We start from the raw sequence: 14,814 nt of genomic DNA, 5'->3' as shown, positions 1-14,814 counted from the left end.
GCATTTTTCAAAATTTACAGTCCTTTTAGGAACTTAAATTAATGACTCAGGTGATGTGCTTGATGCCCACTGTTAAAGAATTAAAGGCATTTTTCAAAATTTACAGTCCTTCAAAATGAGCTTTCCGTGTGATTTTGCTAAAAATTGACGATGTCCCCTAGCCCCCCAAATTTTAGCGTACCCCAAAATCGTTTGACGTGCATAAGGAGACCATAGATATGATGTTCTGTGCAAATTTTGAATGAAATCGAACAGATAGATTTTGAGATATCGCTGTAGACAGATTTGGGGGACGCCTGAGGGACGGACACACATTTCTTCAAGTATGGTTATTTTGACTACAGGGGCCTTAGAACGTCTAGAAATGATGAAATTTCAATTTTTTTTTTTTTTTTTTTTTTTTTTTTTTTTGAGAATGACAATACTTCCTCTCTACCCTACGGGAGCGAGAAAGTAAAAAGGGAAAACGTGAAATCCTTCGAAGTTCATAATAATGATGATACTTAGATTAAACTTACGAGAGAGTCGCTTGTCCATGTACCTGAAACAAAAAACAGAAAATGTAGTGGGTAATAAATGGATTTAGTAATGATAATTTTATAGAAATAAATTATTAAAACATGATGTGTTGCTGTTAACTGTTATTTGTCGAACGGTTCATACACTTAACTTCATCCGATTCAGCCTCAGTGATGTTTCAACAGATCTACCTGTGTTGCATTTCAGTGAATCAGGGTTGACGATATTCATTACCGAGACTGGATCACATTAAATTAAAACACACAAGCACGCGCTCAAGTTGGCGCAACTTGAGCGCGCTCCTTTTAATACGATCCGAGTGCCGGTGAAAGCTTGCGAACCGGTTGGCTTAGTGGCAGCGCATTTGCTTATGACACCGATGCGATGGTCTGGGGTTCGATCCTTGACCACACGAGAAAACTTTTCACAAACGATTAATTGGTTTTTTAATCGCTTTATCACAACATATCGACGGTGAAACTACCAAACCACGTATCTCGTTTGCGGTGTATAAAAATCTACGCTCGCATTTTATTTTTTTGAAGTAGACCAAATCAATATCATTCCTTGAAATTTTCACAGAATTTTCTCCGCACAAAGAGGAAAAATTACAGAAATTTTCAAGACTGGACGTTGAGTAGTTTTTCATTTAAAAAATAAAGTATGACAGGAAGTCTACGACGTCGCAAACCGAGATACGTGGTTTGGTAGTTTCACCGTCGATATTGTAAGTCACCTAGTACACATTATGATTTTTTTTTTTATTTTTCGCCAATCATTTAACAGGGTATCAAGTTTTTGTCATTTTGGAAAATCCTAGTGAAACCCTGCTTTTTCCTGATTTTTTACAAGTAAATCCTGATTTCATAAATTTTCCAAATCCTAAAAGAGGATTCGAGCAGTCCATTTACAGACATGCTCCTCAGCACTCACGCCTCTGTGCCTACACAAATCAAATGATTTGTTCTGACCGTTATTTATATAAAATGCAGTTTTTTATGAGGTGTAGGTCACTAGTATTTTTTGTATGGATTTTCCCATACTGGCGAGAATCTCATTTGAGGAGAGTTGGGTGTGGGTAAAGAAATCGGGCCTGTTGTCAGCGCCACTACCGGTTTCACGCTTGTTAGCGATCATCAGGTGTGCATAGACAGCCAGTCCCGATTTGAAGCTCGAACACTCTGAGATGCCGTGCAAATCAGAATGCCCAACTCCGGCAGGAGCCACACTAGCAGCGCGGCTCACGCCCTCTACTGTTAGCCACCCTACAACTCCTAAGATTTACTTCTAGCGGCTAGCCGCAACGCGACTAAAAAGCCAACCCGAAGGCCTCCAACGGAGGAAAATCGAGCAGTCCATTTACGGACATGTTGCTCAGCACTCACGCCTCTGTGCCTATACAAATCAAATGATTTGTTCTGACCGTCATTTATAAAAAATGCAGCTTTTTACCCACACCCAACTCTCCTAAAATGAGGTTCTCGCTAGTATGGGAAAATCCATACAAAATATATTAGTTACCGATACCTCATAAAAAACTGCCGACCAAAACCAATTTCACCCCAAAATGACCGAAAAACTGAAAAAATTCCCAAAATGTATACCTTTTTACTCCTAAATTTCTATACAGCGCCAAAACTATTGGTTTTATTGCCAAATGATGCGGGACCAAATTTTTAGAGGATAAAATTTTGCTACAGAGAAGTTTATTTGGAGGATCATATGGTGACATTGGACCCCAGAAAATTGCATCATAAAAAAATTGATAGTTCGCATCAATCGCGGATTTCATGAGAATGACCGATTTTCCTCTTGAAGCGCTCAATTTAGAGCAAACTGTTACTAAACCAATATTTTAGAACTAAACCAATTTTAACCTTAGGTAGCTCCGCTACTTTCAACTACCTATTTCCAGACTGATCACTAGTCAGTGGGTGCTATTAAAATTTCCGCTGAATGTGTATGTGCTTTAGCAGATGTTGTTTACTTTTCCATTCATTCAGGATTATCAAATAGGTAATAGTACCTTCTTAATATTTTATGGCCACACCTTTTCCCATTCAAAAACGAGCTGATATAACCTACCAAAAACCCTCAAAAACATTTTCGGGTAAAATCCGGTCCAGGAAATTGACGTGTTACATCTTATTAACTCAAAACATTCCCTTTCACCCCTCCAAGAGGGTTGATAAAACAAAGAGACTAAAAGATGGCAAAAACCTCTCTTAAATTCTCACGGTCCACCAAGGCTACATATGTACAAAAACTTACTCTATGTGGTTTAAAAAGACGAAACAAATAATAATCCCTTAACAATCAGAAAATTAAAAAAAAAAAAAAAAAAAACCGATTTTGTGGTTCACAGGTATGTACGTAAATCCCTCGAATGAACTTGAAATCACAAAATAGGTCGAGAGTATCTAAATGAATTTTTCCCTTCAATTATGAGTTCCGCAACCAGCACGACTCGCTTGAAGCTTTCCATACACGAGCCGCACGAAACTGATTTCTTCTTTCTTACCTACTGATTGTGAGAAGAGCGGGAGCAATTACTTTTTCCTTCATTTATGCAGGATGCAACAAGCATGACTCTTGCGTTTGCAGAAACCCTTTCATTAAGGAGATCGCGAGAGCCTTTACCGCGTTCATTTCCAAAGGGGATTACTCCAGAATTTCACGAATTTTAATAATTTAAACGATTCATCTGTTCTTCTCTTCTCTCCTTCCGTCCATGGACAGAGATACAACATTTTTCGCACTCAGTGACGCAACCGGCTCGATGCGTAAACAAGTGTGGATTACCGTTAAGATAAAGATAAAGGAAAAAAAAAAAAAAAAAACAGAGAGTAACACTTACATCACAGCATGGGTGTGAGTTTTTTTATATCGAAACTTAATTCAAATTTTTTAAATAAACCCTCGTGTCAAATGGGAACCATTCCTTGAAAATGAAAAAAAGGAAAAATAAATGAAAACTTTTAGCCTACTCACCATCCAAATCATATGGTAAGCTTACAGTAAAGGCAACCAGGCTTTAGATGCAGCGAAGTTAATAGAAAGAGTCTGAAATGTACCTATGTGGTAAAATGGGTCCAATACTGGTAAGACTGAAGCTGGCGTCAGGGATAAAAAGGCACAGCTTCACTGAGAGCATCGAGCCAGTCGCGTCAGTGAGTCCGAAAAATTTTGTATCTCTGTCAATGGACGGAAGGAGAGAAGAGAAGAACAGATGAATCGTTTAAAATATTAAAATTCGTGAAATTCTGGAGTAATCCCTTTTGGAAATGAACGCGGTAAAGGCTCTCGCGATCTCCTTAATGAAAGGGTTTCTGCAAACGCAAGAGTCATGCTTGTTGCATCCTGCATAAATGAAGGAAAAAGTAAATGCTCCCGCTCTCCTCACAATCAGTAGGTAAGAAAGAAAAAATCAGTTTCGTGCGGCTCGTGTATGGAAAGCTTCAAGCGAGTCGTGCTGGTTGCGGAACTCATAATTGAAGGGAAAAATTCATTTAGATATTCTCGACCTATTTTGTGATTTCAAGTTCATTCGAGGGATTTACGTACATACCTGTGAACCACAAAATCGGTTTTTGCTTTTTTTTAAGTTTCCTATTACTAAGGGATTATTTTCTGTCTCTTTTTCTTAAATCTGATAGTGTAAGTTTTTGGACGTGTGTGGCCTTGGTGGACCCCGAGAATTTAAGAGAGGTTTTTGCCATCTTATAGTCACTTAGTTTTACTAGCCGTTCTGGACGCGCTTTGCGCGTCCGTCACGGCCAGCCAAGGGGCTGCGCCCCCTGGACCCCCGATCACTCGCTACGCGAGTGACATTCGGCTCGCTCCGCGAGCCATTTTTCTCAGTGATTCGGCATTTGATCACTAAGATGTACACATTTTGGAGACTCTGGAGGCAAAAATGATTTCGTCACAGAACCTTGTTGCCGGAGCGTGCCATTATTTGCACATGAATTGATTTCGTCACAGAACCTTGTTGCCGGAGCGTGCATTCATTTGCACATGAATAGATGTGTGGACATGAAGCGATGATGGCGATCGATCATTTCTTCAAAAACGCATTTGACTGGGACGTCATCCCATCGGGTGGCGGAAAGAGACAATCCATGGATCTCCTTCCGCGATTTGACTTGCTGAAGTAGCAGAAGTTCATTTTTACCTCTTAAAAAGATTATCGGTGGCGTAGGGGTCTAAAATCTGCTCAACGAAAGTATAGTTCGAGTTCCGAATCGCAATGAGCTCACTCGTGTTTTTTTCTTAAACTTTCATGGCATTTAAACTTATCTGATGTTTTTGTTTTATTCTCTCTGATTGCATATTAGAAATTATATCCTCATTTCATTTCATTTCCTTTACCTTTCCTTTTTCCCTTTCTGTAGCATCTGTGTCCATTTACAATTATTATTTTACTAGCTGAAAGCCCGTGACTGAAGTCACGGGTCTAGATGCTTCACAAAAAATTATTAATTCAATAACGGGGAGTATTAAGCCAATATTGTGTCGGGGATGATGTACAAGCGGGATCGAAGTTCCTGCGTCGAATGGTTTCCCACAACCCGGCATACACAGCTACGGCGGCCCGCGGAATGGGTTGCGCACCAGCTCTTGAATGGACAGAGTTTCTGGTGGGGGACAGAAATAGGTGTCGTCGCGGCGCGCGGCGATCAGGGGAATCAGGAATCCCATGCATTGATCGCGTCTTTCGCTATCGGCGCGATGCGATATCGGCGCGATGCGATATCGACGCGGACGTCCAGCCACTGCACTGCACTGAATCGGTCAGACAGATGAGTGTAGTGGGCCAAATAATAACTTAACGAAATCAAAGCCACTGGTGTCAAATTGCCGTTAAAAAGACCGTCCCTGAATCCTGAAAATACCGCCTAGTATACTGCCAAGGAAAACCGCCGTATGAGCCTTCAGACGATGCCAAATTTCCTTTAGAAAATCACAAATTTCTGGGAAATTTTGTCAATATTGCTCTTCTAATTTATTAGAGGATTTTCTTTGTAATTAGATTAAAAGTGTCTGAAAATCTGAAGGAAAAATATTAATGACTTTGTCAAATCTCTCCCCCTCCCTAGGGTGTCCCTTACATGGGCGGAACGAGGAATTTTCTGTGGGAGGGGACACAGGGGGATATAGAATTTGGGGTAAGGGGGAACTGGGAGGCCTCCCCGGCAAATTTTTGAAAATTGGAACGTCTTGAGAAAATTTTTGAGCCATTATCAATGGCAAATTGAATGGAATTAAATATTACAGATGATAGAAATAGTGCTGACTTGTTTTAAACACATCATATCTTACTGTGGGTTTTAGTTCATTCAAAACGTAACACTGTTAGGTTTTATTACATTCCCTATGCCTTTTACCTCAAGACTAATTAGTATCTTGAGCTCTTGATTTTTTTTGGAAGGGGCCGAGCAGAATTGTGTGGAGGGCCGTCCCCCCCCCCCCCTATTTCCACCCATTTCAGCCGCATTGTCCCTTATCTTTGAAATTTGAGAAAATTTGAGCTCCTCAGGTCTCAAAACGTGCTATGAGATGTAAAAAATAAGGAATATTTTCTCCAAAAAATTAAAAAAATGTTTTATCGATCTCTCAAGCGCCCCAAAAGGCGCCTTTGGTTCGTAATCGTAAAATTAAAAAAAAAAAAAAAAAAAAAAAAAAAAAAAAAAAAAAAAACATGATCCACACTCTCGAGTCCGAAAAGAGGACTGAAGACAAGAATGAGATTGAAACATGAAAGCTCCGGCTACACAGTGTCCTGAACGGTTGTAAGCAACTCTTCAACGATGGTTTTGGATATTTTCCCTCAAGAAGACTAATCCTTTCGTTAAAATAGCGAAAACAAGAGGTTTAGACACATGTGTCAAGCTGTCTGTATGAGAAAGAAAGATGTAAGCTTCAGGAATAGCCGGCGAAATTGGGTCGACAGTGCTAGAATGAGCCGAACCCACAGATGCGCCTGGTAAGCAGATTTACCTTTCCCCTGAAAATGGTAGTTTACGGCCAAAGCCTCAGAGATCCGGTGAAATGACCAAAATTTTGGTCCGAAGAGTTAGGTTAGGTTAATTTCCAGCTGGGATGAATTATTCGCAACCCTGTGTCAGCAGCAAGAGGCTCGAGTTCACTGCAAGGTCTGAGAGGCGCGTCGGAGGGTGGTTACCGCGCCTCAACTGGCCGTTCTTTCGGCCAGACTCAACTGGCCGACTTTCCAGCTACGGATGCGACCAAACGGAAATTATTTTTCTAAAGCACCGCAATTTGGATGATGTCCGTAGTGAAACGACACTGATTTTGTCAAGATACCAATTTTGACACGTGCGTCCTTTAGGGCGCTTGAGAGGTCGGTAAAAAATTTTTTTTTGAAAAAACGTTCCTTATTTTATTAACTTCCCTCAAATTTCAAAAATAAGTGACACCCTACCTATCTCCCCTTGTTTTCTACGCCGACATAAGAGAGACCCGGGAGAAAAAGACCGAAATGATGCCCGAAAGTAATGTCAAACTTGAAGAAGACCCTTGAAAAGTTGTGACTAGTCGGAGGACTGCAATCCCTGGACTGCCGCCCACTTAGGGACGAAATCATCCATAAAACCCACGCTGCCCCCATAAATTTCACTCTTGATTCTCAACAAATTCAATGTTTGGTAGTCTTATTCCGTTGCTCTGAAAATCAACGAGGGCTTCCGCCGGATACGGCCCTTTCGTAAATAAACTGAGGATCGTTCGCGCCCATTTTTACATGAAAAATCTTATTTCTTTTCCCTATTTTCTACGCCGACAAAGGTGAGACCTGAGAGAAAAGGACTAAAGTAATGTCCAACATGAAGATGACCCATGCCATGATAAGTCGGAGTCGACTAGTCGAAGAACCACAATCCCTGGACTGCCGCCCACTCTAAGGAGATGGACCAGTTCTCGTAGATTCTCTGAGCAATGGAATAAGACTACAAAACCTTGAATTTGTAGAGAATCACACGGGAAATTCAGAGGGGCAGCGGCGGTTTTATAGATGATTTTGTCTCTGAAGTGGGCGGCAGTCCCAGGATTGTGGTCCTCCGACAGGTCACAATTTTTCAAGGGTCCTCGTCAAGTTGGACATTACTTGCAGGCATGAACTAAGTCGATTGCTACCGGGTTTCTCCTTTGTCAACGCGGAAAGTAAGGATCCCCCGGCAAAGGACGACATTTTCAATGAAAGAATCGGCACGGACGTTCATCAGTTAATTTGCGAAAATGCAGTATCCTGTGGAAGTCATCGTCGATTCTCGAACAACGAAAAATTACTACAATACCTTGACCCTCAAAAGTGCAATTTAGGGGGGCAGCGGGGGTTTTATGGATACTTTTGGCCCCAAAGTGAGCGGTCGTCATGTATTTCTGGTATTCTAATAACTAGTCGTGTTTCTTAAGGGACCCTCGTCAAGTATGGCAGATTTTCGGGCACCATTTAAGGTGAATTTCCTGATTGCCCCGCTCTGAAACGAAAAAAAAGGGGGACAGGGGGTTGAGAGTAATACAACCTCTCCGTCAATTTACAGGCCGCTTCCGCGATTACATTTTCAAGAAGATGCACTCGGACTCGATGCTAATTCCGTAGCTCGGAGATTGGAGCTCTTTCGGACTCTTCGCATTTTAATGAAATTTTTTTATTGAATTAGACCCCTCCCCCTCCCCGGTGGGGCCCGTGGTGGCTCCAACACGTGGGAGAAAATGAAGATTTAAGTGTCACATGTGGAGTTCCTAAGGACTTTCTAAAAAGAGAAACGGTCTATCTATGAGCCGTCGAACCTACACTAAAGCCCTCACCTCACGATCAAATGAACTCATCAAATGCAAGATGGCGGGTTCATCAACATTGACGGCCCGCTAACTTTTGATAGCAGACTTGCGCGAAAACCAGTCGCCATCTTGCATTTGATGACTATTTGATGAGTTCATTTGATCGTGGGACAAGGGCTTATGAAATAAAGGTGCAGATCCCCCAGATAAACTTTGGGCGGATAACATTTGGCAGGGGGATCGGATTGACTCGGAGTTTCCGCCGATTTTTTTTTGGCCTTTGTCATTTTAAATTCTCAATTCGAAAACTGAAAACTGGAAAGTACCTCACAAAGTTTTTCCCTTGATATGAAGAAGGACGCCGAAAATTTAATATTCCTATTCCACTTTTACCTTTTACCCCTAGAAAATAAAGGCGGCAAATCTGTAATGGCAATGAAGACTTAAACAAAATAAAAATAATAAATTTAAAATAAAACCCAGAAAATAAAAGAAAACCTAAGATATATGAGTACGCCAATTTAATGACTACATAATTGTGTTAGATATTGTCGATTGCATTCGATGGTTTATTATGTAAAAAAGATCATGGCCGCAATTTCGAACGTTTAAGGTTTAGTGGTCCTTTAAAATTTTGAACATTTGAAAAGAGCGGCAAATTCAGACAGCCTAAGCTTCTGATCAAATAAAATCAGTTCATTGAAATACTTTGGCGCTTAAGATTTCTTGCGCGCCCCTCCCCCTCTCTACGATCAGTCTCTATCAGTGGCGTGGCGTGAATGATCGACTATCGACATCTCTCCATTTGAAGTTATGTTAAAGAATCGATTATTAAGGTGTTCGTTGCGAACACCCTGTCTATCGATCCTTTTCCATTGGTTTAAATGGCAGATCAATCGATACATCGCAAAGCACGCCACGCCACTGGTCTCTATCTTTTCTCAGCGACACTCGCCGAAACAGAATCATCCTCAACTCTCAAACACGATTTTGGATCGAGCAGCCGATTTATGCGATAACATTTACGGTCATAGTTTCCGGGTATCTCTCGGTTTAATCAACAACGCAGGAGCACGCCAAACGCGTGCGGAGGAGATGTAGAATCCGTGAGGAAACACATTTATCTATTCAAGAACTGGAGTGCAACTATTTCCCCGGTGCCGCCGTTGATAAGTGTGTACGGCGGGTTGCGGCAAACCGTTCTAGGTAGAACGTCTTAGCTATGTATGGCGGGTTGCGGGTAACCATTCGACGCAGGAACTTCGATCCCGCTTGTACTACTATTCGACCACATGGGCGCTTGTTTTACCTGACTGAGCGTGCCATTTCACGACAATACCGCTATTCGACCACGCGGAAGCTCCTGTTGCCTACACTAAAATTGAAGGCGAAATGAAATGACGTTAATTTAATCTTCTCTAGTTTGATGAAATGCTATTTTTTAAAAACGTTCTTGGAAAACGAATTAGGATGAACTTAGATTAGACGGAACAAATGCAGTTTTATGCTTATCAATCCTTTTTCATCTGGAAAATGGCGGAAATTTGGTATTACGGACGTTTACGGTGGGATGAGAATGAAACTCTGGGTCCTGTTGGTTTTTGGTTCGACAAAAAATGACTCCTCTGCATTGCATTTCTGAAATGTCAAATACTTTCAAAATTGCAGCATGCGAATCCACCCGTAAACGTCCATAATACCAAGTTTCCACCATTTTCCTCGTCATTTTGAAGTTATTCAGAATTTCAAAAATCCAATGACAGATTCGTCTTTCTCATGTCGAAATGTCTCCTGATACCAAGTCTCATGCAAATTTACCAATAAGCAGCCTAATATATTCTCTTGCCGCTCAAGGTTGCCATATTGACCCCCCCCCCCCCTCTTTTAGAAAAGGACAACATTTTTCCAGAAAAATAATGCCAGAATCGTTTTTCTTGTTCCAAAAAATCTCTGAAAACCAAGTTTCATCCCAATCCATCGACGGAAACGGAGATGTAAATTTCCGTTATTTTGAAATTTAACCGGCGGCCAGTTTGTCAAAAGTCAAGAGTTTGACTTGCGGTTTGCGCCAAAAATTTTCTTTTTTAATTCTCTTTGAATTGACGTGTCACAAAGGGGATGTTGCCATTTGAAAAATAAAGTTGGGGCCCGTACCGCGTAGCCCCTCCTCCGGGGAGGGGGGGGGGGCAAAAGTTTGGGGCCCTGAAAGTAGCTAACATTGATGTTTGAACATTTCCGAAATTTTGTTTCAAAATATTAATTACGTAAAAATTTAGAGGGGGTGGAAGGGACTTTGGGGATACCCTGTATAGTTGAAGATAGAATATGGTCGGGTTGAGTGGAAAAGAAGCGAACACATCAAACACAACAAACACAGCAAAAACTTTAAACACAACAAACATCCCTTTTATCCCGGTTAATATCAATACATCCCGTTTCATCCCTATAGGTATCCTATTTTATCCATATCTATCCTGATTTGTTCTATCCATCCCGTTTCAAATTGATTATGCCACTTTCTCATCCTGTTCCATATCGGACAATATATCAAAAATCGATAAACACAGATCAACATATCGAAGGGCGGGATAACCCTACCTATCCTGTTTTATCCTTAGCTACCCCGTTTCACGCTGATTATTCCCCTTTTCTTAAAATTCCTACCTTTTATCCCGGTGAATATCAATTAATTCCGATGTATCCCTGTCTGTCCTGCTTTATATCGAACGATATATCGAGGATCGATGTGCAATACAATATTTTATCCCTATGAATGAAACCCCGAAAAAATGGTGGTAGGGGAGCAAGGCATGCCATAAAAAAAAACAAATATAAATAAAATGAGTGGGGGAGGGGGCTGCAGGAGTTAGAAAAGTGAGCTGGAAGGGGGGGAGGTAGAATAAATGCTGGCAAGAAATTAGAGCTAACCTAGCTATGATTTATTAAAAAAAAAAAAAAAAAAAGGTAGTATAAAATCCGCAGACTCGGCCGGGCAATAGACGAATTTAGTGTGACGTCACTCTCGTTATAATTTCGATACCTCGAAAGTCGAAACGTGCCCCCAACAAACGAACATGGAGGAGACTGCGGGATATAGGCAGGGGGGTAGGGGAATTCGCTCGATGACTGTCTATGATATTACGAGTTTATTTTACAATCAATTCTTGTGATTGTGATCTCAAACGTTTTGGTAAATGAGTATAGCTTTCATAATTTTAAAGTCCCATGGATTAATTGTTTGGTTTCAGGCTAGTTTTAGCAATATTTCGTCAATTGTTCATTTTGGAGGTTATGTTTGTATGTTGGGGCACATTTCGACTTTCGAGATATCGAACCACCAATATCGCTCCGTGACGTCACCACTAAAATCGTCTATGGAAATACGTAAAACATCAGCTGATAGCAAGCAAAGGTTACCAAGGAAACCAAGGAATGGAGCTTTCATAAAAACAGTTTAGTGGAAAACAGCGTAAGTAGGGCACTTACGTTAATTACCGTTTATAAGTAAACGGTAAATACGATTTAACCGAAAATCTATACAGTTCTTTGTAAGACCAAAATGGACAAAATTGCAAACTTTGAAGAAGCTAACGTAAATCTACCGATAGTTATCGTGAACGAAAGAATTGATGACATAGGTCGGGTAACTATTAAAGGTGGGAAAATAGCTTTCCCCAAGTATACAATTGATGCTTCTAACGGAATCAATTGTTTTAATGACATTTCCCAAAATCATGGTTCATGGAAAAATCATGGGTTTTCCCAGGAAGGCAGCCTCTCGTCCCTCCCGGGCTCTATTGTTGAGAGATAAGTTGCTTTTTTAGCACTTTTCCCAATTCAAATCCATGTTAGAATATTCGCATTTATCGCATAATCTGGCAACCTCTCGAGTGAAATAGAAAAAGGTAGAATCGCTGAAAGTCTGAATCCTTCGAAGTTTATATTGAAGTTATAAGTTTAAGTTATAAGTTATAAGTATTAAGTTATATTAAAGTTTATATAAAGTATATAAAGTTAAGTTTATATTAAATATATTATATATAATGATATATATACCGGGTGTCCGTAAAGTAACTGAAAAGTGTGTATAATTTTTGAACAAAAAAAGATAGAAGGTTGCGGTTTGTGGCATTCTTCATCATTGAAAGGGGGAAATTTTTCGATGGGGGGATTTTTCTTGGTGGACCCCCCTGGGGGGCCCCAGGGGGGGCAACTTTTAAAAGTCAAAACGCAACCCCCATTTTTTAGACATGGTTAGAAAGAACTTGAAAAGACAAGGAGAATGGCGAAAACAAAATTAAAATCGGATCACTCGCTCAAAAGTTATAGCCGGTCAAAATTTTACATTGACCACTTTTCAAAAAATCGCCGTTGAGCTCCAAATTATCGAAAAAACAAAAACAAACCAGGAATGAAAAGTTTGAAAAGTGTCTTTTAGGAAAAGAAAAAACAACTGACGTTGTCACAAGTTCGGATGGCATTGTTTCAAAATAAAATTTTGGAAAATTCAACGTGGCGGCAAATTCGAGGAAACGCGAAAAATGAAAATTCCAGAAACCGTTATCTTTCAAATACCCTCTAGTTTAAGGAAATCAAAGGTATCACCTTTAATTCCTTTATTTGGCCAAGTAAGAGCAATAATTTGCTGACTTTAAAATTGTCAAGCGGGACGCCTTCAATCGTTGGAGTATGCAACATCACAGGATTAAGTGTGCTGTCAAAAAATGAAGCCGATGTGAAAAAGCGCTCCTCCTTTGGGATGCTTCAGAAATTGGCCAAATAAAGGAATTAAAAGTGATACCTTTGATTTCCTTAAACTAGAGGGTATTTGAAAGATAACAGTTTCTGGAATTTTCATTTTTCGCGTTTCCTCGAATTTGCCGCCACGTTGAATTTTCCAAAATTTTATTTTGAAACAATGCCATCCGAACTTGTGACAACGTCAGTTGTTTTTTCTTTTCCTAAAAGACACTTTTCAAACTTTTCATTCCTGGTTTGTTTTTGTTTTTTCGATAATTTGGAGCTCAACGGCGATTTTTTGAAAAGTGGTCAATTTAAAATTTTGACCGGCTATAACTTTTGAGCGAGTGAACCGATTTTAATTTTGTTTTCGCCATTCTCCTTGTCTTTTCAAGTTCTTTCTAACCATGTCTAAAAAATGGGGGTTGCGTTTTGACTTTTAAAAGTTGCCCCCCTGGGGCCCCCCAGGGGGGTCCACCAAGAAAAATCCCCCCATCGAAAAATTTCCCCCTTTCAATGATGAAGAATGCCACAAACCGCAACCTTCTATCTTTTTTTGTTCAAAAATTATACCCACTTTTCAGTTACTTTACGGACACCCGGTATATTAATGATGATGATGAACCTTCTTGGAAGGTTGAAAGGGAATTTTTTTGGTTAATAAGATGTAACACGTCAATTTTCTCGACCGGATTTTTTCCCCGAAATACTCATATGACTGAGCACGGCTCGAGCGCGCGGTGTCGCAAGATCTCGCTCACCGGCGGGATTGTTATGAGCTCAGTCCGTCGGGAAACCTGAATTCGGCAGCCGCGCACCTTTTTCTTTTTTACTTTTCATTTTTAAACTCTGGTGTGGAAAGCGTAGTGGCCATAGAGTACAATAGAGTCGCAATGTACTATGGAGCGTCGATGAAGTCAATCCATTAACGGGCCTTTCCGAGCCGCTTGTGCTCCGAAAAGTGTGAACCAAGTGTGAACCCAACGGCACTTATTATCACGGTGTCTTATGGAGAAATCAAGAACTGCTTGTGTTTTTTCGAAATTTTTTAATGAATCAGCATTAATTTTTACAAATTTTGCTAAAGACAGGTAGTCAAAGCCATGGTGAATCCATTAATGTATCAAACTCCTGAATAATATTCAAAAAGGAACGTAAATTAAGACTGAAACCAAGTGTGAACCGACCGGCATTTCTTATCACGGCGGCTTACGAGAAAAGCAACGACTGCTTGTGTTTTTTCGACATTTTTTAATTCAATCGATATTAGTTTGTGCAAATTTTGCTATAAATAGATGGTCAAAGCCATAATAAATCCATTGATGTACGAGGGTCATCCAAAAAGTAATGTTCCCTACCTTGTATCTTCCGAGCGAAACAAGATAAATCAAATCGGTAAAAAATCACATATCAGGCATACTCTAAGCTTTAAAACAAGCTCAAGTTTTTGAAAATCGGTCGAAGGATTCGCGAGTAAACTTAATTTTACAGAGACAACCTCCTGTCGGCGCGTGCCCACCTCCGGGGTCAGGATGCGCAGAGAGTCGATTATTGAAGACTCGGGTTATCGCCTCTATACATCACATCAACAAAGAATTTTAAAGTTTTCATTGAGTAGGCCTTACCTTACTTTTTGACGTAGTCTCCACATCTTTTTTTGACATTTCTGGTATCATTACAGCAGCTTCTTGATGCCTTCCGCGAAGAAGCTTTCGCCTTGACTCCAAAACCAGTCATTGACAGCGATCTGCA

General features: G+C 40.4%; 1 protein-coding gene across 1 annotated transcript in view; it reads right to left on the bottom strand.

Moving 5' to 3' along the window:
- SNRPG (small nuclear ribonucleoprotein G) overlaps positions 1-14,814 on the bottom strand; it is a 65,788-nt gene that overhangs the window by 42,003 nt on the left and 8,971 nt on the right. Inside the window, exon 2 of the mRNA XM_019055667.2 lies at positions 519-541. Coding sequence (XP_018911212.1) covers positions 519-541 — 23 coding nt within the window. The remainder of the gene's footprint in view (positions 1-518; positions 542-14,814) is intronic.

Source organism: Bemisia tabaci, chromosome 1 (genome assembly GCF_918797505.1).
Source record: "Bemisia tabaci chromosome 1, PGI_BMITA_v3".
In the NCBI taxonomy this organism is placed as follows: Eukaryota; Metazoa; Arthropoda; class Insecta; order Hemiptera; family Aleyrodidae; genus Bemisia; species Bemisia tabaci.
The sequence above is the reverse complement of the archived record's forward strand: the minus strand, read 5'-3'. Positions and strand labels throughout refer to the sequence as shown.